This window comes from Cyclopterus lumpus, chromosome 4 (assembly GCF_009769545.1).
Source record: "Cyclopterus lumpus isolate fCycLum1 chromosome 4, fCycLum1.pri, whole genome shotgun sequence".
Classification (NCBI taxonomy): domain Eukaryota; kingdom Metazoa; phylum Chordata; class Actinopteri; order Perciformes; family Cyclopteridae; genus Cyclopterus; species Cyclopterus lumpus.
Window position 1 is genome coordinate 27,705,383 of NC_046969.1, and position 20,131 is coordinate 27,725,513.

Sequence of the window (20,131 nt, forward strand, 5' to 3'; positions counted from 1 at the left end):
CTGATAAAGGACTCATCTCTGTACTGGTCTTGTTAGACCTTAGTGCTGATAAAGGACTCATCTCCGTACTGGTCTTGTTAGACCTTAGTGCTGATAAAGGACTCATCTCCGTACTGGTCTTGTTAGACCTTAGTGCTGATAAAGGACTCATCTCCTTACTGGTCTTGTTAGACCTTAGTGCTGATAAAGGACTCATCTCTGTACTGGTCTTGTTAGACCTTGCTGATAAAGGACTCATCTCCGTACTGGTATTATTAGACCTTAGTGCTGCGTTCGACACCATTGATCATGACATCCTATTACAGAGACTGGATCAGTCGATTGGCATTTCAGGTACCGCACTAAGTTGGTTTAAATCCTATTTATCAGATCGATCTCAATTTGTATTTGTAAACGATGAAGCCTCAATGACCACCAACGTTAATCATGGAGTTCCACAAGGTTCTGTGCTTGGACCAATTTTATTTACCTTATATATGCTTCCTTTGGGCAATATTATCAGGAAACACTGCATAAACTTTCATTGCTATGCAGATGATACTCAATTATCTATCGATCAAACCAGAGGAGACCAACCAGCTCGCTAAAATTCAAGAATGTCTTAAAGACATAAAAACATGGATGACCTGCAACTTCCTGATGTTAAACTCAGACAAAACTGAAGTTATTTTACTGGCCCTGAACACCTCAGAGATCAATTATTAAGGGATTATATCTCCCGGCTGGCCTTGGAACGCCTCAGGATCCCCCAGGAATGAGCTGGAAAGTGTTGCGGGTGAGAGGGAAGCCTGGGTCGGCCTGCTGAACCTGCTGCCACCGCGACCCGACCCCGGATAAGAGCTGATAATGGATGGATGGATATTCATGTAATGTGTTTTATGTAACTCTGTAACTCTGTTCATTCTGTACACATGACATCTATTCATCTGTCCATCCGGGGAGAGGGATCCTCCTCTGTTGCTCTCCTGAAGGGGTTTCTTACCTTTTTCCCTGTCAAAAGGTTATTTTCTGTTTTTTGAGAGTTTTTCCTGATCCGATGTGAGGTCAAAGGTCAGGGATGTCTATGTGTACAGATTGTAAAAGCCCTCTGAGGGGAGTTTGTAATTTGTGATATGTGGGCTATACAAAATAAACTGAATTGAATAATGGTCATGGAAGAAGTTCTTCTCAAGGTTCTCGTGGTCACTGAATGAGTTCATAAGGTGTGCGACTGTGAGTCAGTGGTTAGCAGGTCCGTCTTTCAATCAGAGGGTTGGTGGTTCAATCCCATGATTGAGTCGATGTGTCCTTGAGCAAGAGACCCTTAACCTGCATTGCTCCCTGTAGCTGTGCTACGCATGTGTATGAATGTAACACATACATAGTGTGATAAAATGTAATATAATAATGTGAATAAATAAGTCGTCCTCACTAGTTGAGCCTCTTTAAACGGAGTCAGTGAGCAGTTTCTTGTTTTCAATAAATCAGTAATCATTATAATACCAGTAGACGATGAAGACTGATGTCTACTTATTTTCATCTCCCACAGTATAAATGTTAATATATTTAAAGTTCTTTATTATTTTATTTTTGATTCACAGAGTGACTTCACTTTTCCTCCACTAAGTTAAAGGAGGACTAGTGTTCTAGTGAGGACACTTAGTCGTCTCCTTTTGACTAAGAGTCACCAGAGGGGCGTTCATGACCCTTTTTATAAATCAGACAACTAATCCCTGCTGTTAAACACAGACTCAGAACAACAGGAAGTGCAACGTTCCTGCAGCATTGCCGTGAAGTAAGACTCTAGTGGTCACCTGACTCCGATGAGGAGGGCGATCAGCATGGAGCAGATGGGGTCTGCGATCATCAGGTCGTATCTCTGCATCAGGAGAGCGGAGATGATCACGCCGACACTTCCCAGAGTGTCAGCGATGATGTGCAGCAGGACGCCTGCAACACACACACAATCAGATGTTTGTACACACTTCAGTTGTGTCCTAAAACTTCACCCGTTTGTGTTTTCGTCTCCAATAATAGAAGAGGAACCAGAACCTTCAGCTATCAAGTCAGGTTTATGGTTAGATCTGGTTCAGGTTTCTAGTTAGGGCTGGTTCAGGTTTCTAGTTAGGACTGGTTCAGGTTTCTAGTTAGGACTGGTTCAGGTTTCTAGTTAGGGCTGGTTCAGGTTTCTAGTTAGGACTGGTTCAGGTTTCTAGTTAGGACTGGTTCAGGTTTCTAGTTAGGGCTGGTTCAGGTTTCTAGTTAGGGGCTGGTTCAGGTTTCTAGTTAGGGCTGGTTCAGGTTTCTAGTTAGGGCTGGTTCAGGTTTCTAGTTAGGACTGGTTCAGGTTTCTAGTTAGGGCTGGTTCAGGTTTCTAGATAGGGCTGGTTCAGGTTTCTAGTTAGGGCTGGTTCAGGTTTCTAGTTAGGGCTGGTTCAGGTTTCTAGTTAGGGCTGGTTCAGGTTTCTAGATAGGGCTGGTTCAGGTTTCTAGATAGGGCTGGTTCAGGTTTCTAGATAGGGCTGGTTCAGGTTTCTAGTTAGGACTGTGGTGGTGGCTGGGCCGTGGTTAGGCTCAGCTGCAGAGGGGTGTGGAGTGTCTCTGCCCTATAGATGGGGCATACGGTTGGAGGCACGAGAGAGAGGGGAGCAGAGGCACAATCGAGAGACAATAAAGAATATTAGTAAACATATCTGTTTGTATGCTCATCCTTTGGTGCTGGGGGAGAAACCTGCATGTGACAGCCTAGAACTTGTTACAGGCTGGTTCAGGTTTATAGTGATTTGTGTTGTACAAATAGAGTTTAATTGAATAAAACTTATGTTGATGCTTTTCATGTGACCTAAAGACAAACTATCATCGTTTTAAACTTCATGAAAGTAATTCATTTTGGTCACTTCAATGAGTTCTTTGTGAAGTAAAAACCCTTCATGGAGATCCATGGTCCATCTGTGCCCTGCTGGTCAGTAACTGTGTGGTGGCGCCCCCTACTGGTCACAACAGCTGCTCATGTTTCATCAAGTTTCTCAGCCATGAATATTGTTCCATCATATTTGTGTTGATCACTAAACATTATTATATATATTTATCGTTCATCACAAACTGAGTATTCTTATTGTTGTGTACACAAGTACATATAAATATGTGCGTTTTATATATTAAAGACGCTCACGTTCTAAACTGAAGTCCTGGATCCTAAAATGAGTTATTGATTGTTAATGTTTCAAATGTTTGTGTGATAAGATGAATGGTAATTGATCCGTGATCAGCACTCACCCTGCAGGATCTGTTTACTGGATCCTTTCCCCGGAGTGCGCAGCTCGTCTGCAAGAACAAACACCGCAGAGAAAATATTGATGAGACGAAGACAAAGAACATTCTGTTTCTTCTACCAATGACTTCATGTTTCAGTGCAGACTCACCAAGACAGTGTGGTTGATCGTGACTGTGTCCGTGTCCATCGTGACTGTGTCCGTGTCCATCGTGTCCATCGTGACTGTGTCCGTGTCCATCGTGTCCATCGTGACTGTGTCCGTGTTTGTTCTGGTACTCGTGTCCTCCGTGTCCGTGATTCACACTGCCGTTAAACAGAGAGTGGCTGTGACCGTGATCTGAAAAAGACAGGTTAGAGAGAAGAGGTTCTACATGACTGCAGTGAGGTTCTACTGAAGAGACTGGGCATTGAACTGTTAGTCGTGGGGATGCGTCCGTATTATTTGCAGAAGGAGTTCACGTCCGCCATTGTTGTGTCTCGTTACGTGCCTCCATCAGCTGACGTAAGGGAGGTGTGGAACGGAATGAAGCAAATAACTAGCTTCAAGGTTGGAGGGGAAACAACCAGGGGCTCCCTGGAGAGGACCAACGAGCTAACCTGCTTCTTCAATAGATTTAGTTCACAGCCCTCATCGGTCTCCTCCACACAACACACCTCCCCCTTTGTCCTCCCGGTGAACTGCACAAAGGCTTCTTCCACTCCCTTCTCTGTGATGACTGACCAGGTGAGAAGACAACTGGAGCGACTCCACCAAGGCAAAGCTGCAGGACCTGATGGCATCAGCCCAAGGGTCCTGGAGGAAGTCCCGGTGCTGTGGAAGACGTTGTGTCTGTTCTAAAGAAGTCAACCTCATCTGACCTCAAGGACTCCAGTTGCCCTCACAGCCCATGTGATGAAGGTGCTGGTCTTGGCCCACCTTTGACCCCAGGTGAAACACTCACTGGACCCTCTGCAGTTTGCTTACCAGCCTCACGTTGACGACGCCATCATCTACCTGCTGCAGCGAGCTCAGTCCACCTAGATGGAACTGATGGAACCGGTGGCTCTGTGAGAATCACTTCCTTCTGTGAGAACCACTCTCCATCCAACCACTGCTGCTGAGTGAGAAGTTGCAGGTGGTGGAGGTCAACTCGTCCACCGTCTCCTGGATCACTGACTACCTCACAGGCAGACCACGGTATGTCCGACTAGGCCGTGTGCTGTGTGAGACGGTGGTCAGTGATGTTGAAGCCCCACAGGGAACTGTTCTGTCTCCCTTCCTGTTCACCCTGTACACCACTGACCTCCAGTACAACTCAGGGTCATCTGCAGAAGTTCTGAGGATGCTGCAGTGGTCGGGTGTATTAAGGATGGACAGGAAGTGGAGTACAGGGAGGAGGATGTGGACATGGTGGAGGAAGATGTGGACATGGTGGAGGAGGATGTGGACATGGAGGAGGAAGATGTGGACATGGAGGAGGAGGATGTGGACATGGAGGAGGAGGATGTGGACATGGTGGAGGAGGATGTGGACATGGTGGAGGAAGATGTGGACATGGAGGAGGAGGATGTGGACATGGTGGAGGAGGATGTGGACATGGAGGAGGAAGATGTGGACATGGAGGAGGAGGATGTGGACATGGTGGAGGAGGATGTGGACATGGTGGAGGAGGATGTGGACATGGAGGAGGAAGATGTGGACATGGAGGAGGAGGATGTGGACATGGAGGAGGAGGATGTGGACATGGAGGAGGAGGATGTGGACATGGTGGAGGAGGATGTGGACATGGTGGAGGAAGATGTGGACATGGAGGAGGAGGATGTGGACATGGAGGAGGAGGATGTGGACATGGTGGAGGAGGATGTGGACATGGTGGAGGAGGAGGATGTGGACATGGTGGAGGAGGATGTGGACATGGTGGAGGAAGATGTGGACATGGAGGAGGAGGATGTGGACATGGTGGAGGAGGATGTGGACATGGAGAAGGAGGATGTGGACATGGTGGAGGAGGATGTGGACATGGAGGAGGAAGATGTGGACATGGAGGAGGAGGATGTGGACATGGTGGAGGAGGATGTGGACATGGAGGAGGAAGATGTGGACATGGAGGAGGAGGATGTGGACATGGTGGAGGAGGAGGATGTGGACATGGTGGAGGAGGATGTGGACATGGTGGAGGAAGATGTGGACATGGAGGAGGAGGATGTGGACATGGTGGAGGAGGATGTGGACATGGTGGAGGAGGATGTGGACATGGAGAAGGAGGATGTGGACATGGTGGAGGAGGATGTGGACATGGAGGAGGAGGATGTGGACATGGTGGAGGAGGAGGATGTGGACATGGTGGAGGAGGATGTGGACATGGTGGAGGAAGATGTGGACATGGAGGAGGAGGATGTGGACATGGTGGAGGAGGATGTGGACATGGAGGAGGAAGATGTGGACATGGAGGAGGAGGATGTGGACATGGTGGAGGAGGATGTGGACATGGAGGAGGAAGATGTGGACATGGAGGAGGAGGATGTGGACATGGAGGAGGAGGATGTGGACATGGAGGAGGAGGATGTGGACATGGTGGAGGAGGATGTGGACATGGTGGAGGAAGATGTGGACATGGAGGAGGAGGATGTGGACATGGAGGAGGAGGATGTGGACATGGTGGAGGAAGATGTGGACATGGAGGAGGAAGATGTGGACATGGAGGAGGAGGATGTGGACATGGTGGAGGAGGATGTGGACATGGAGGAGGAAGATGTGGACATGGAGGAGGAGGATGTGGACATGGTGGAGGAAGATGTGGACATGGTGGAGGAGGATGTGGACATGGAGGAGGAAGATGTGGACATGGTGGAGGAGGAAGTGGACATGGAGGAGGAGGAGGATGTAGACATGGTGGAGGAGGAGGATGTAGACATGGTGGAGGAGGAGGATGTGGACATGGTGGAGGAGGAGGATGTGGACATGGTGGAGGAGGATGTGGACATGGTGGAGGAGGATGTGGACATGGTGGAGGAGGAGGATGTGGACATGGTGGAGGAGGATGTGGACATGGTGGAGGAGGAGGATGTGGACATGGTGGTGGAGGATGTGGACATGGTGGAGGAGGAGGATGTGGACATGGTGGAGGAGGATGATGTGGACATGGAGGAGGAGGAGGATGTGGACATGGTGGAGGAGGATGATGTGGACATGGAGGAGGAGGATGTGGACATGGTGGAGGAGGAGGATGTGGACATGGTGGAGGAGGATGATGTGGACATGGAGGAGGAAGATGTGGACATGGTGGAGGAGGAAGTGGACATGGTGGAGGAGGAGGATGTGGACATGGAGGAGGAGGATGTGGACATGGAGGAGGAAGATGTGGACATGGTGGAGGAGGAGGATGTGGACATGGTGGAGGAGGATGATGTGGACATGGAGGAGGAGGATGTGGACATGGTGGAGGAGGAGGATGTGGACATGGTGGAGGAGGATGATGTGGACATGGAGGAGGAAGATGTGGACATGGTGGAGGAGGAAGTGGACATGGTGGAGGAGGAGGATGTGGACATGGTGGAGGAGGATGATGTGGACATGGAGGAGGAAGATGTGGACATGGTGGAGGAGGATGTGGACATGGTGGAGGAGGAGGATGTGGACATGGAGGAGGAAGATGTGGACATGGTGGAGGAGGAGGATGTGGACATGGAGGAGGAGGAGGAGGATGTGGACATGGTGGAGGAGGAAGTGGACATGGTGGAGGAGGATGTGGACATGGTGGAGGAGGAGGATGTGGACATGGTGGAGGAGGATGTGGACATGGTGGAGGAGGATGTGGACATGGTGGAGGAGGAGGATGTGGACATGGAGGAGGAGGAGGATGTGGACATGGTGGAGGAGGATGTGGACATGGTGGAGGAGGAGGATGTGGACATGGTGGAGGAGGATGTGGACATGGTGGAGGAGGATGTGGACATGGTGGTGGAGGAGGATGTGGACATGGAGGAGGAGGATGTGGACATGGTGGAGGAGGAGGATGTGGACATGGTGGAGGAGGATGTGGACATGGTGGAGGAGGATGTGGACATGGTGGAGGAGGATGTGGACATGGTGGAGGAGGATGTGGACATGGTGGAGGAGGAGGATGTGGACATGGAGGAGGAGGAGGATGTGGACATGGTGGAGGAGGATGTGGACATGGTGGAGGAGGAGGATGTGGACATGGTGGAGGAGGATGTGGACATGGTGGAGGAGGAGGATGTGGACATGGTGGAGGAGGATGTGGACATGGTGGAGGAGGAGGATGTGGACATGGAGGAGGAGGATGTGGACATGGTGGAGGAGGAGGATGTGGACATGGAGGAGGAGGATGTGGACATGGTGGAGGAGGATGTGGACATGGTGGAGGAGGAGGATGTGGACATGGAGGAGGAGGATGTGGACATGGTGGAGGAGGAGGATGTGGACATGGTGGAGGAGGAGGATGTGGACATGGTGGTGGAGGAGGATGTGGACATGGTGGAGGAGGATGTGGACATGGTGGAGGAGGAGGATGTGGACATGGTGGAGGAAGATGTGGACATGGTGGTGGAGGAGGATGTGGACATGGAGGAGGAGGATGTGGACATGGTGGAGGAGGAGGATGTAGACATGGTGGAGGAGGATGTGGACATGGTGGAGGAGGATGTGGACATGGTGGTGGAGGAGGATGTGGACATGGAGGAGGAGGATGTGGACATGGTGGAGGAGGATGTGGACATGGTGGAGGAGGAGGATGTGGACATGGTGGAGGAGGATGTGGACATGGTGGTGGAGGAGGATGTGGACATGGAGGAGGAGGATGTGGACATGGTGGAGGAGGATGTGGACATGGTGGAGGAGGAGGATGTAGACATGGTGAAGGAGGAGGATGTGGACATGGTGGAGGAGGAGGATGTGGACATGGAGGAGGAAGATGTGGACATGGAGGAGGAGGATGTGGACATGGTGGAGGAGGAGGATGTGGACATGGTGGAGAAGGATGATGTGGACATGGTGGAGGAGGATGTGGACATGGTGGAGGAGGAGGATGTGGACATGGTGGAGGAGGAGGATGTGGACATGGTGGAGGAGGATGTGGACATGGTGGAGGAGGATGTGGACATGGTGGAGGAGGAGGATGTGGACATGGTGGAGGAGGATGTGGACATGGTGGAGGAGGATGTGGACATGGAGGAGGAGGATGTGGACATGGAGGAGGAGGAGGATGTGGACATGGAGGAGGAGGAGGATGTGGACATGGTGGAGGAGGAGGATGTGGACATGGTGGAGGAGGATGTGGACATGGTGGAGGAGGATGTGGACATGGTGGAGGAGGATGTGGACATGGTGGAGGAGGATGTGGACATGGTGGTGGAGGAGGATGTGGACATGGAGGAGGAGGATGTGGACATGGAGGAGGAGGATGTGGACATGGTGGAGGAGGAGGATGTGGACATGGTGGAGGAGGAGGATGTGGACATGGAGGAGGAGGATGTGGACATGGTGGAGGAGGATGTGGACATGGTGGAGGAGGATGTGGACATGGTGGAGGAGGAGGATGTGGACATGGTGGAGGAGGAGGATGTGGACATGGAGGAGGAGGAGGATGTGGACATGGTGGAGGAGGATGTGGACATGGTGGAGGAGGAGGATGTGGACATGGTGGAGGAGGAGGATGTGGACATGGTGGAGGAGGAGGATGTGGACATGGTGGAGGAGGAGGATGTGGACATGGTGGTGGAGGAGGATGTGGACATGTGGACATGGTGGAGGAGGAGGATGTGGACATGGAGGAGGAGGAGGATGTGGACATGGTGGAGGAGGAGGATGTGGACATGGTGGAGGAGGATGTGGACATGGTGGAGGAGGATGTGGACATGGTGGAGGAGGAGGATGTGGACATGGTGGAGGAGGAGGATGTGGACATGGTGGAGGAGGAGGATGTGGACATGGAGGAGGAGGAGGAGGATGTGGACATGGTGGAGGAGGAGGATGTGGACATGGTGGAGGAGGATGTGGACATGGAGGAGGAGGATGTGGACATGGTGGTGGAGGAGGATGTGGACATGGTGGAGGAGGAGGATGTAGACATGGTGGAGGAGGAGGATGTGGACATGGTGGAGGAGGATGTGGACATGGAGGAGGAGGATGTGGACATGGTGGTGGAGGAGGATGTGGACATGGTGGAGGAGGAGGATGTGGACATGGAGGAGGAGGAGGATGTGGACATGGTGGAGGAGGAGGAGGTGGACATGGTGGAGGAGGAGGATGTGGACATGGTGGAGGAGGAGGATGTGGACATGGTGGAGGAGGATGTGGACATGGTGGAGGAGGATGTGGACATGGAGGAGGAGGATGTGGACATGGTGGAGGAGGAGGATGTAGACATGGTGGAGGAGGAGGATGTGGACATGGTGGAGGAGGAGGATGTGTACATGGTGGAGGAGGAGGATGTGGACATGGTGGAGGAGGATGTGGACATGGTGGAGGAGGAGGATGTAGACATGGTGGAGGAGGATGTGGACATGGTGGAGGAGGATGTGGACATGGTGGAGGAGGAGGATGTGGACATGGTGGAGGAGGAGGATGTGGACATGGTGGAGGAGGAGGATGTGGACATGGTGGAGGAGGAGGATGTGGACATGGTGGAGGAGGAGGATGTGGACATGGTGGAGGAGGAGGATGTGGACATGGAGGAGGAGGATGTGGACATGGTGGAGGAGGAGGATGTAGACATGGTGGAGGAGGAGGATGTGGACATGGTGGAGGAGGAGGATGTGTACATGGTGGAGGAGGAGGATGTGGACATGGTGGAGGAGGATGTGGACATGGTGGAGGAGGATGTGGACATGGAGGAGGAGGATGTGGACATGGTGGAGGAGGAGGATGTAGACATGGTGGAGGAGGAGGATGTAGACATGGTGGAGGAGGAGGATGTGGACATGGTGGAGGAGGAGGATGTGTACATGGTGGAGGAGGAGGATGTGGACATGGTGGAGGAGGATGTGGACATGGTGGAGGAGGATGTGGACATGGTGGAGGAGGATGTGGACATGGTGGAGGAGGATGTGGACATGGTGGAGGAGGATGTGGACATGGAGGAGGAGGATGTGGACATGGAGGAGGAGGATGTGGACATGGTGGAGGAGGAGGATGTGGACATGGTGGTGGAGGAGGATGTGGACATGGTGGAGGAGGATGTGGACATGGAGGAGGAGGAGAATGTGGACATGGTGGTGGAGGAGGATGTGGACATGGTGGAGGAGGATGTGGACATGGAGGAGGAGGATGTGGACATGGTGGTGGAGGAGGATGTGGACATGGTGGAGGAGGAGGATGTGGACATGGTGGAGGAGGATGTGGACATGGTGGAGGAGGATGTGGACATGGTGGAGGAGGATGTGGACATGGAGGAGGAGGATGTGGACATGGTGGAGGAGGAGGATGTGGACATGGTGGTGGAGGAGGATGTGGACATGGTGGAGGAGGATGTGGACATGGAGGAGGAGGATGTGGACATGGTGGAGGAGGATGTGGACATGGAGGAGGAGGATGTGGACATGGAGGAGGAGGATGTGGACATGGAGGAGGAGGATGTGGACATGGTGGAGGAGGATGTGGACATGGTGGAGGAGGATGTGGACATGGAGGAGGAGGATGTGGACATGGTGGAGGAGGATGTGGACATGGTGGAGGAGGAGGATGTGGACATGGTGGAGGAGGATGTGGACATGGAGGAGGAGGATGTGAACATGGTGGAGGAGGATGTGGACATGGTGGAGGAAGAGGATGTAGACATGGAGGAGGAGGATGTGGACATGGTGGAGGAGGATGTGGACATGGAGGAGGAGGATGTGGACATGGTGGAGGAGGATGTGAACATGGTGGAGGAGGATGTGGACATGGTGGAGGAGGAGGATGTGGACATGGTGGAGGAGGATGTGGACATGGTGGAGGAGGATGTGGACATGGTGGAGGAGGATGTGGACATGGTGGAGGAGGATGTGGACATGGTGGAGGAGGAGGATGTGGATATGGTGGAGGAGGAGGATGTGGACATGGAGGAGGAGGATGTGGACATGGTGGAGGAGGATGTGGACATGTTGGAGGAGGAGGATGTGGACATGGTGGAGGAGGATGTGGACATGGTGGAGGAGGATGTGAACATGGTGGAGGAGGATGTGGACATGGTGGAGGAGGAGGATGTGGACATGGTGGAGGAGGATGTGGACATGGTGGAGGAGGATGTGGACATGGTGGAGGAGGATGTGGACATGGTGGAGGAGGATGTGGACATGGTGGAGGAGGAGGATGTGGATATGGTGGAGGAGGAGGATGTGGACATGGAGGAGGAGGATGTGGACATGGTGGAGGAGGATGTGGACATGTTGGAGGAGGAGGATGTGGACATGGTGGAGGAGGATGTGGACATGGTGGAGGAGGATGTGGACATGGTGGAGGAGGATGTGGACATGGTGGAGGAGGAGGATGTGGACATGGTGGAGGAGGATGTGGACATGGTGGAGGAGGAGGATGTAGACATGGTGGAGGAGGATGTGGACATGGAGGAGGAGGATGTGGACATGGTGGAGGAGGAGGATGTGGATATGGTGGAGGAGGAGGATGTGGACATGGAGGAGGAGGATGTGGACATGGTGGAGGAGGATGTGGACATGTTGGAGGAGGAGGATGTGGACATGGTGGAGGAGGATGTGGACATGGTGGAGGAGGATGTGAACATGGTGGAGGAGGATGTGGACATGGTGGAGGAGGAGGATGTGGACATGGTGGAGGAGGATGTGGACATGGTGGAGGAGGAGGATGTAGACATGGTGGAGGAGGATGTGGACATGGAGGAGGAGGATGTGGACATGGTGGAGGAGGAGGATGTGGACATGGTGGAGGAGGATGTGGACATGGTGGAGGAGGATACAGGAGAACATTCCAGATACAGGAGAACATTTCTGATACAGGGGAACATTCCTGACCACTGCTATTAGACTTTATAAAAAAATCACCTCCAGATCCTCCTCCAACTGAACATCAATGAACCTCGCACCGCTTTCACTTTATAATTTATACTCACTTTTTTCATTTTCATTTCCTTTATTATTTAAATTCTTAAATGTAATATGTTCTGCTATTTTAATTTAGTGCATATATGTAAACGTGTTTGCTGCTGCTACAAACAAATCCCCCCTGGGGATGAATAAAGTATCTATCTAATAGGAGAAAGGTTCTACTGAAGAGCAGAGGTTCTACATGACTGCATTGAGGTTCTACTGAAGAGCAGAGGTTCTACATGACTGCATTGAGGTTCTACTGAAGAGCAGAGGTTCTACATGACTGCATTGAGGTTCTACTGAAGAGCAAAGAGGTTCTACATGACTGCATTGAGGTTCTACTGAAGAGCAGAGGTTCTACATGACTGCATTGAGGTTCTACTGAAGAGCAAAGAGGTTCTACATGACTGCATTGAGGTTCTACTGAAGAGCAGAGGTTCTACATGACTGCATTGAGGTTCTACTGAAGAGCAAAGAGGTTCTACATGACTGCATTGAGGTTCTACTGAAGAGCAGAGGTTCTACATGACTGCATTGAGGTTCTACTGAAGAGCAGAGGTTCTACATGATTGCAGTGAGGTTCTACTGAAGAGCAGAGGTTCTACATGACTGCAGTGAGGTTCTACTGAAGAGCAAAGAGGTTCTACATGACTGCATTGAGGTTCTACTGAAGAGCAGAGGTTCTACATGACTGCATTGAGGTTCTACTGAAGAGCAGAGGTTCTACATGACTGCAGTGAGGTTCTACTGAAGAGCAGAGGTTCTATACGACTGCAGTGAGGTTCTACTGAAGAGCAGAGGTTCTATACGACTGCAGTGAGGTTCTACTGAAGAGCAGAGGTTCTACATGACTGCAGTGAGGTTCTACTGAAGAGCAGAGGTTCTATACGACTGCAGTGAGGTTCTACTGAAGAGCAGAGGTTCTATACGACTGCAGTGAGGTTCTACTGAAGAGCAAAGAGGTTCTATACGACTGCATTGAGGTTTCTCAGAACTAGGTTCTACTGAGTGACGTTCTACGTACCTTCTTCTCCATGTGAATGTCCGTGGCCTCCATGTTGGAAAACAAAGATCCCGACCAGGTTGACGAGCAGACCGGCGATCGAGACCGGAAGCAGCCGGTCATGGTGAACGTCAGGAGGCTCCAGAGCTCTCTGACAGGGAGACAGACAGGTTCACGTGTGTGTGTGTGTGTGTGTGTGTGTGTGTGTGTGTGTGTGTGTGTGTCTGTGTCTGTCTGTCTGTGTGTGTCTGTCTGTGTGTATACCTCAACTCCTTCAGAGAAGATGAAGAAGGCTGTGAAGATGAGGAAGAGTCCGTTTACGAAGCCAGCCAGAACTTCTGCTCTGACATAACTGAAACACACACAGACTAGTCAGACCTGACCAACAGAGCGATCATCACCGTCAGACCTGACCAACAGAGCGATCATCACCGTCAGACCTGACCAACAGAGCGATCATCACCGTCAGACCAGACCAACAGAGCGATCATCACCGTCAGACCAGACCAACAGAGCGATCATCACCGTCAGACCTGACCAACAGAGCGATCATCACCGTCAGACCTGACCAACAGAGCGATCATCACCGTCAGACCTGACCAACAGAGCGATCATCACCGTCAGACCAGACCAACAGAGCGATCATCACCGTCAGACCAGACCAACAGAGCGATCATCACCGTCAGACCAGACCAACAGAGCGATCATCACCGTCAGACCTGACCAACAGAGCGATCATCACCGTCAGACCAGACCAACAGAGCGATCATCACCGTCAGACCAGACCAACAGAGCGATCATCACCGTCAGACCAGACCAACAGAGCGATCATCACCGTCAGACCAGACCAACAGAGCGATCATCACCGTCAGACCAGACCAACAGAGCGATCAGGATCTCACCCATAGGAGAAGCTGTCATTGGATCTCCACCTGGAGATGACGGAGGCTGCCAGACCAGCTAGTAGAGCCGTGCAGTCAAAGAACATGTGGAAGGAGTCCGAGATTAACCCTAAACTGAAGAGGAAACACACATCAAATAAATAAAAAAAATAATAATATATATATATATATATATATATATATATATATATATATATATATATATATATATATATATGGCACATCCACGTATCTCTCTCTACGTGGCACATCCCAAGCAGAGCGAACACCCTAGCGAACACAGTTCGCTCACCTGTTGCTCCATATTCCGTATGAAAGCTCCACGAAGGCGAAGGAGAGGTTGAGGCAGAGGAAGAAGAACAGATTCCGAGACGTTTTATCCGCGAGGATCGACCTGGAACACACACAAGCTCCATCAGCACTAACCCGGGATAAATAACCCGGCATTAACCCGGGTTAGTCCTTGGCTCACGATCTCATCCACACAACAGCTGATCAGTAACACGTGATAATATTCATAACTCCGCGTCAGCAAAGAGACACGTCGGCTCCTGTTAGCATGGAGCTAGCAGCTGCCCGCTAGCCCCGCTAGCTAGCCGCGCACAGGTGAGTTACCTGAACCAGCCCGAGAGCTTCGGCAGCAGGCTGAACTTGGCAGGTTTGTACTCGTCGTCTTTAACCGATGAAGGTAACATGTTGTGAGCGGGACACACACACTCACACGGACACACACACACACACTCACTAGACCTAGGGACGGGATGCTAACTGACAACTTCCGCTCTGCTCGGGTTTCACAATAAAAGCGTTTCAAAGCGCTTTTACACTGAAGCTGCCTTCCTCTCCTAACGGCACCAGTACTACTACAGGTACTACTACTACAAGTACTACAAGTCCTAATACTACTACAGGTACTACTACTACAAGTACTACAAGTCCTAATACTACTACAGGTACTACTACTACTACAGGTACTACTACTACTACTACTACTACAAGTACTAATACTACTACAGGTACTACTACAAGTCCTAATACTACTACAGGTACTACTACTACTACAGGTACTACTACTACTACAGGTACTACTACTACAAGTACTACAAGTCCTAATACTACTACAGGTACTACTACTACTACTACTACTACAAGTACTAATACTACTACAGGTACTACTACAAGTCCTAATACTACTACAGGTACTACTACTACAAGTACTAATACTACTACAGGTACTACTACTACTTCTACTACAAGTCCTAATACTACTACAGGTACTACTACTACAAGTACTACAAGTCCTAATACTACTACAGGTACTACTACTACTACTACTACTACAAGTACTAATACTACTACAGGTACTACTACAAGTCCTAATACTACTACAGGTACTACTACTACAAGTACTAATACTACTACAGGTACTACTACTACTTCTACTACAAGTCCTAATACTACTACAGGTACTACTACTACTTCTACTACAAGTCCTAATACTACTACTACTACAGGTACTACTACAAGTACTAATACTACTACAGGTACTACTACTACTTCTACTACTACTACAAGTACTAATACTACTACAGGTACTACTACTACTACAAGTACTAATACTACTACAGGTACTACTACTTCAAGTACTACAAGTCCTAATACTACTACAGGTACTACTACTACTACAGGTACTACTACTACAAGTACTACAAGTCCTAATACTACTACAGGTACTACTACTACTACAGGTACTACTACTACTACAGGTACTACTACTACAAGTACTACAAGTCCTAATACTACTACAGGTACTACTACTACTACAGGTACTACTACTACTACAGGTACTACTACTACTACAGGTACTACTACTACTACTACTACTACAGGTACTACTACTACTACAGGTACTACTACAAGTACTAATACTACTACAGGTACTACTACAAGTACTAATACTACTACAGGTACTACTACAAGTACTAATACTACTACAGGTACTACTACTACTTCTACTACAAGTCCTAATACTACTACAGGTACTACTACTTCTACTACAAGTACTACTATTACTGCTACTACTTCTACAGGTACTACTTTATTGATCTTCTTCATGTGTCTGCTATGAGCGGTTGTGAACAGCAGGGGGCGTCACCGCGCCACCTTCTGAGGTCCAGTCGGGTTCAGCTGCCTTCAACAGGAAGTCACGAGCAGTGATCTGTAGGCTGCTTGTAGTCTACAGACCTCGTTCGGATGTATTCATGTGTTTATGAATATATATTTATGTAGAAATGTGTGTAGCTCCATCCTTTGTTTGCTGTCAAAGCTAAGAGCCAATCAGCTCTCTGATGTGGCCACGCCGTTTCCCATCATGCACTGGGCCATGACTGGCACCATGATGATGATGCACTGGGCGCCTGGCTCTAAAACCTTTTTATTTTATTATATTTCTTTATTCAGTGTCTCTGTCCCTTTTGTCTTTGAATGTTTATTACAGACCATAATATCATGTACATTCACCACAGTTACCACATTCATCCTGTCGGATTCGTTTACTGCACCAGAACCAGAACTGCAGAACCTTCACTCACTCATCTGTTCTCTGGGGGGCTTCGGGGGTTCAGTAGACTGCAGGGATCGAACCACCGAGTAGGGACAAGGACCAAGAACACAAGACCAGGAGCACTCTACGTTGGTCTGAGTTCAACAAAGACCGGGACCAAGACTGGGACCAGGACTTGAACTGGCAACAGAACAACAGGATTAAATCAAAGAACAAAAGGTACCAGGTCCAAGACCAGAGGAGTACTGGTGACTCTCTACTCTGAACAAGACTGGGACCAAGACCAGGAGGAACAGAACCAACATGAAGACCAAGACCAGGAGGAACTGAACCAGCATGAAGACCAAGACCAGGAGGAACTGAACCAGCATGAAGACCAAGACCAGGAGGAACTGAACCAACATGAAGACCAAGACCAGGAGGAACTGAACCAGCATGAAGACCAAGACCAGGAGGAACTGAACCAACATGAAGACCAAGACCAGGAGGAACTGAACCAGCATGAAGACCAAGACCAGGAGGAACTGAACCAGCACGAATAAAAAGACCAGGACCAGTAGGATGCTGTCTTCTCACTCTGAGTATGAAGCTGTGAGCCAGATGAAGAACTGGTCTCTGAAGCGGCTGCCAGGAAAACAAAGCCACAGGAAATACCACCAGATTAAAATGAGAAGACGCAGCAGAACGTTCTCTTTCACACAGCAGAGGTCAGACATCCCGGGGGCCGGCAGGACCCTGAACGCATCAGAGACGCTTATATCAACACTTTCAGCAGAATCTGCAGGAACCTCTTCTGTGTCAGCCATTATGCTACGACTTGACCTTTGACCTGTGTCAGCCATTATATATATATATATATATATATATATATATATATATATATATATATATATATGTGTGTGTGTGTGTGTGTGTATATATATATATATATATATAAAATAAATGTACAAGAACAGTTTTCTTATGTTTCTAAAAAGCTCCTAAAGGAGTTCCTGAGAGGAGCCGCTGGTCCTCATTCACAGCTCACATCTGAAGCCTGTTTCCATGACGACGAGCTGAGGAGCCAATGAGCTTTGAGTTGAAAAAAGCAAAAAACAAAAGAAGACTTACAGTTTTTTTCAGGCGCTACCAAGCGTTTGTCCAACCAGTGGTCACATTTTCAAAACTCTAAACACAATTAGCACACCATCGGTCTTTTGTGGCCATACCATTCACACATTTCATGTCGTTTTCAAACAATATGCAGTCAGTGAACACATTTCTACAATGCTTACATTTTCTTAACAGACAAGCTATACCTCCCAACAAAATGATAGATTGTTTTTGTATTATTTACGAATGTTAACACACAACATCCCACAATGGCAAAAACAATATTCCAAACCTTAGATACCGTCTAAAAATCTCTTCTGCAATGATATCAGTTCTAAAACATATCTCACAGTAGTAATGACTTCATGAACTTCTTCAATGAAAAGATTTGAACTATTAGAGGCAAGATTGATGCTCTCTTGACCTCAACTACTGCCGATCTGTCCTCAAGAGGAGTGGCCTTGGAAACGGCTGTATGCCCTGGTGTATATTTGGATAGCTTTTCTCCCATTAACCTAGACCAATTGTCTTCAACGGTTTCTACTTCTAAACCGTCTACCTGTCTCTTGGACCCCATCCCAACAAGGCTGCTTAAAGACGTGTTGCCTTTAATTGGCACCTCTCTGCTGGATATTGTTAATGTGTCTTTGCTAACAGGCCATGTACCACATTCCTTCAAAGTAGCTGTAATTAAACCTCTCCTGAAGAAGACCACTCTTAATCCAGAGGTGTTGGCTAACTACAGACCGATCTCTAACCTTCCCTTCCTCTCTAAGATCCTTGAGAAAGTAGGACTCATCTCTGTACTGGTCTGGTTAGACCTTAGTGCTGATAAAGGACTCATCTCCGTACTGGTCTTGTTAGACCTTAGTGCTGATAAAGGACTCATCTCTGTATTGGTATTATTAGACCTTAGTGCTGATAAAGGACTCATCTCTGTATTGGTATTATTAGACCTTAGTACTGATAAAGGACTCATCTCTGTATTGGTATTATTAGACCTTAGTGCTGATAAAGGACTCATCTCTGTACTGGTATTATTAGACCTTAGTACTGATAAAGGACTCATCTCCGTACTGGTATTATTAGACCTTAGTGCTGCGTTCGACACCATTGATCATGACATCCTATTACAGAGACTGGATCAGTCGATTGGCATTTCAGGTACCGCACTAAGTTGGTTTAAATCCTATTTATCAGATCGATCTCAATTTGTATTTGCAAACGATGAAGCCTCAATGACCACCAACGTTAATCACGGAGTTCCACAAGGTTCTGTGCTTGGACCAATTTTATTTACCTTATATATGCTTCCTTTGGGCAACATTATCAGGAAACACTGCATAAACTTTCATTGCTATGCAGACGATACTCAATTATATCTATCGATCAAACCAGAGGAGACCAACCAGCTCGCTAAAATTCATGAATGTCTTAAAGACATAAAAACATGGATGACCTGCAACTTCCTGATGTTAAACTCAGACAAAACTGAAGTTATTTTACTGGCCCTGAACACCTCAGAGATCAATGATCTGGTGATGTGGTTTCTGTAGATGGCATTGCCCTGGCATCCAACACCACTGTAAAGAATCTCTAGTTATCTTTGACCCAGACAAAAAGATGCAGAAAAGCTGGTTCACGCGTTTGTTACTTCCAGACTAGATTACTGCAACTCCTTATTATCAGGCTGCTCTAATAAGTCTCTTAAGTCCCTCCAGTTGATCCAGAATGCTGCAGCTCGTGTACTCACACAAACTAAGAAAAGAGATCACATGACTCCTGTATTAGCTGCTCTGCACTGGCTCCCTGTAAAATCAAGAATCACATTTAAAATTCTTCTCCTCACCTACAAAGCCTTGATTGGTGATGCACCATCATATCTTAAGGAGCTTGTAGTACCATATTGCCCCACTAGAGAGCTGCGCTCACTAAATGTGGGGCTACTTGTGGTTCCTAGAGTCCTAAAAAGTAGGATGGGAGCCAGAGCCTTCAGTTATCAAGCTCCTCTTTTATGGAACCAGCTTCCACTTTCAGTCCTGGAGGCAGACAGTCACCTCATTCAAGAATAGACTTAAGACTTTCCTCTTTAATAGTGCTTATAGTTAGGGCTGAATCAGGTTTGCCCTGGTCCAGCCCCTTGATATGCTGCTATAGGCTTATAGGCTGCTGGGGGATGTTTTAGGATACACTGAGCACCTCTCTCCTCTTCGCTCTCTCCTTATGGATGAATTTACATATCTCCATTGCACCTTATTAACTCTGCTTCCTCCCCG

The 20,131-nt window shown here is 48.9% G+C and overlaps 1 protein-coding gene across 1 annotated transcript in view; it reads right to left on the reverse strand.

The window, feature by feature from the left end:
- The window catches only part of slc30a7 (solute carrier family 30 member 7), a 34,580-nt gene extending 19,584 nt beyond the window's left edge, over positions 1 to 14,996 (reverse strand). The window contains 6 exon segments of the mRNA XM_034530930.1: positions 3,420 to 3,590; positions 13,320 to 13,449; positions 13,563 to 13,650; positions 14,201 to 14,314; positions 14,493 to 14,594; positions 14,816 to 14,996. Of these exon segments, the coding sequence (XP_034386821.1) occupies positions 3,420 to 3,590; positions 13,320 to 13,449; positions 13,563 to 13,650; positions 14,201 to 14,314; positions 14,493 to 14,594; positions 14,816 to 14,895 (685 nt within the window). The 5' untranslated portion in view covers positions 14,896 to 14,996.
- Positions 14,997 to 20,131: the final 5,135 nt, after the last annotated feature.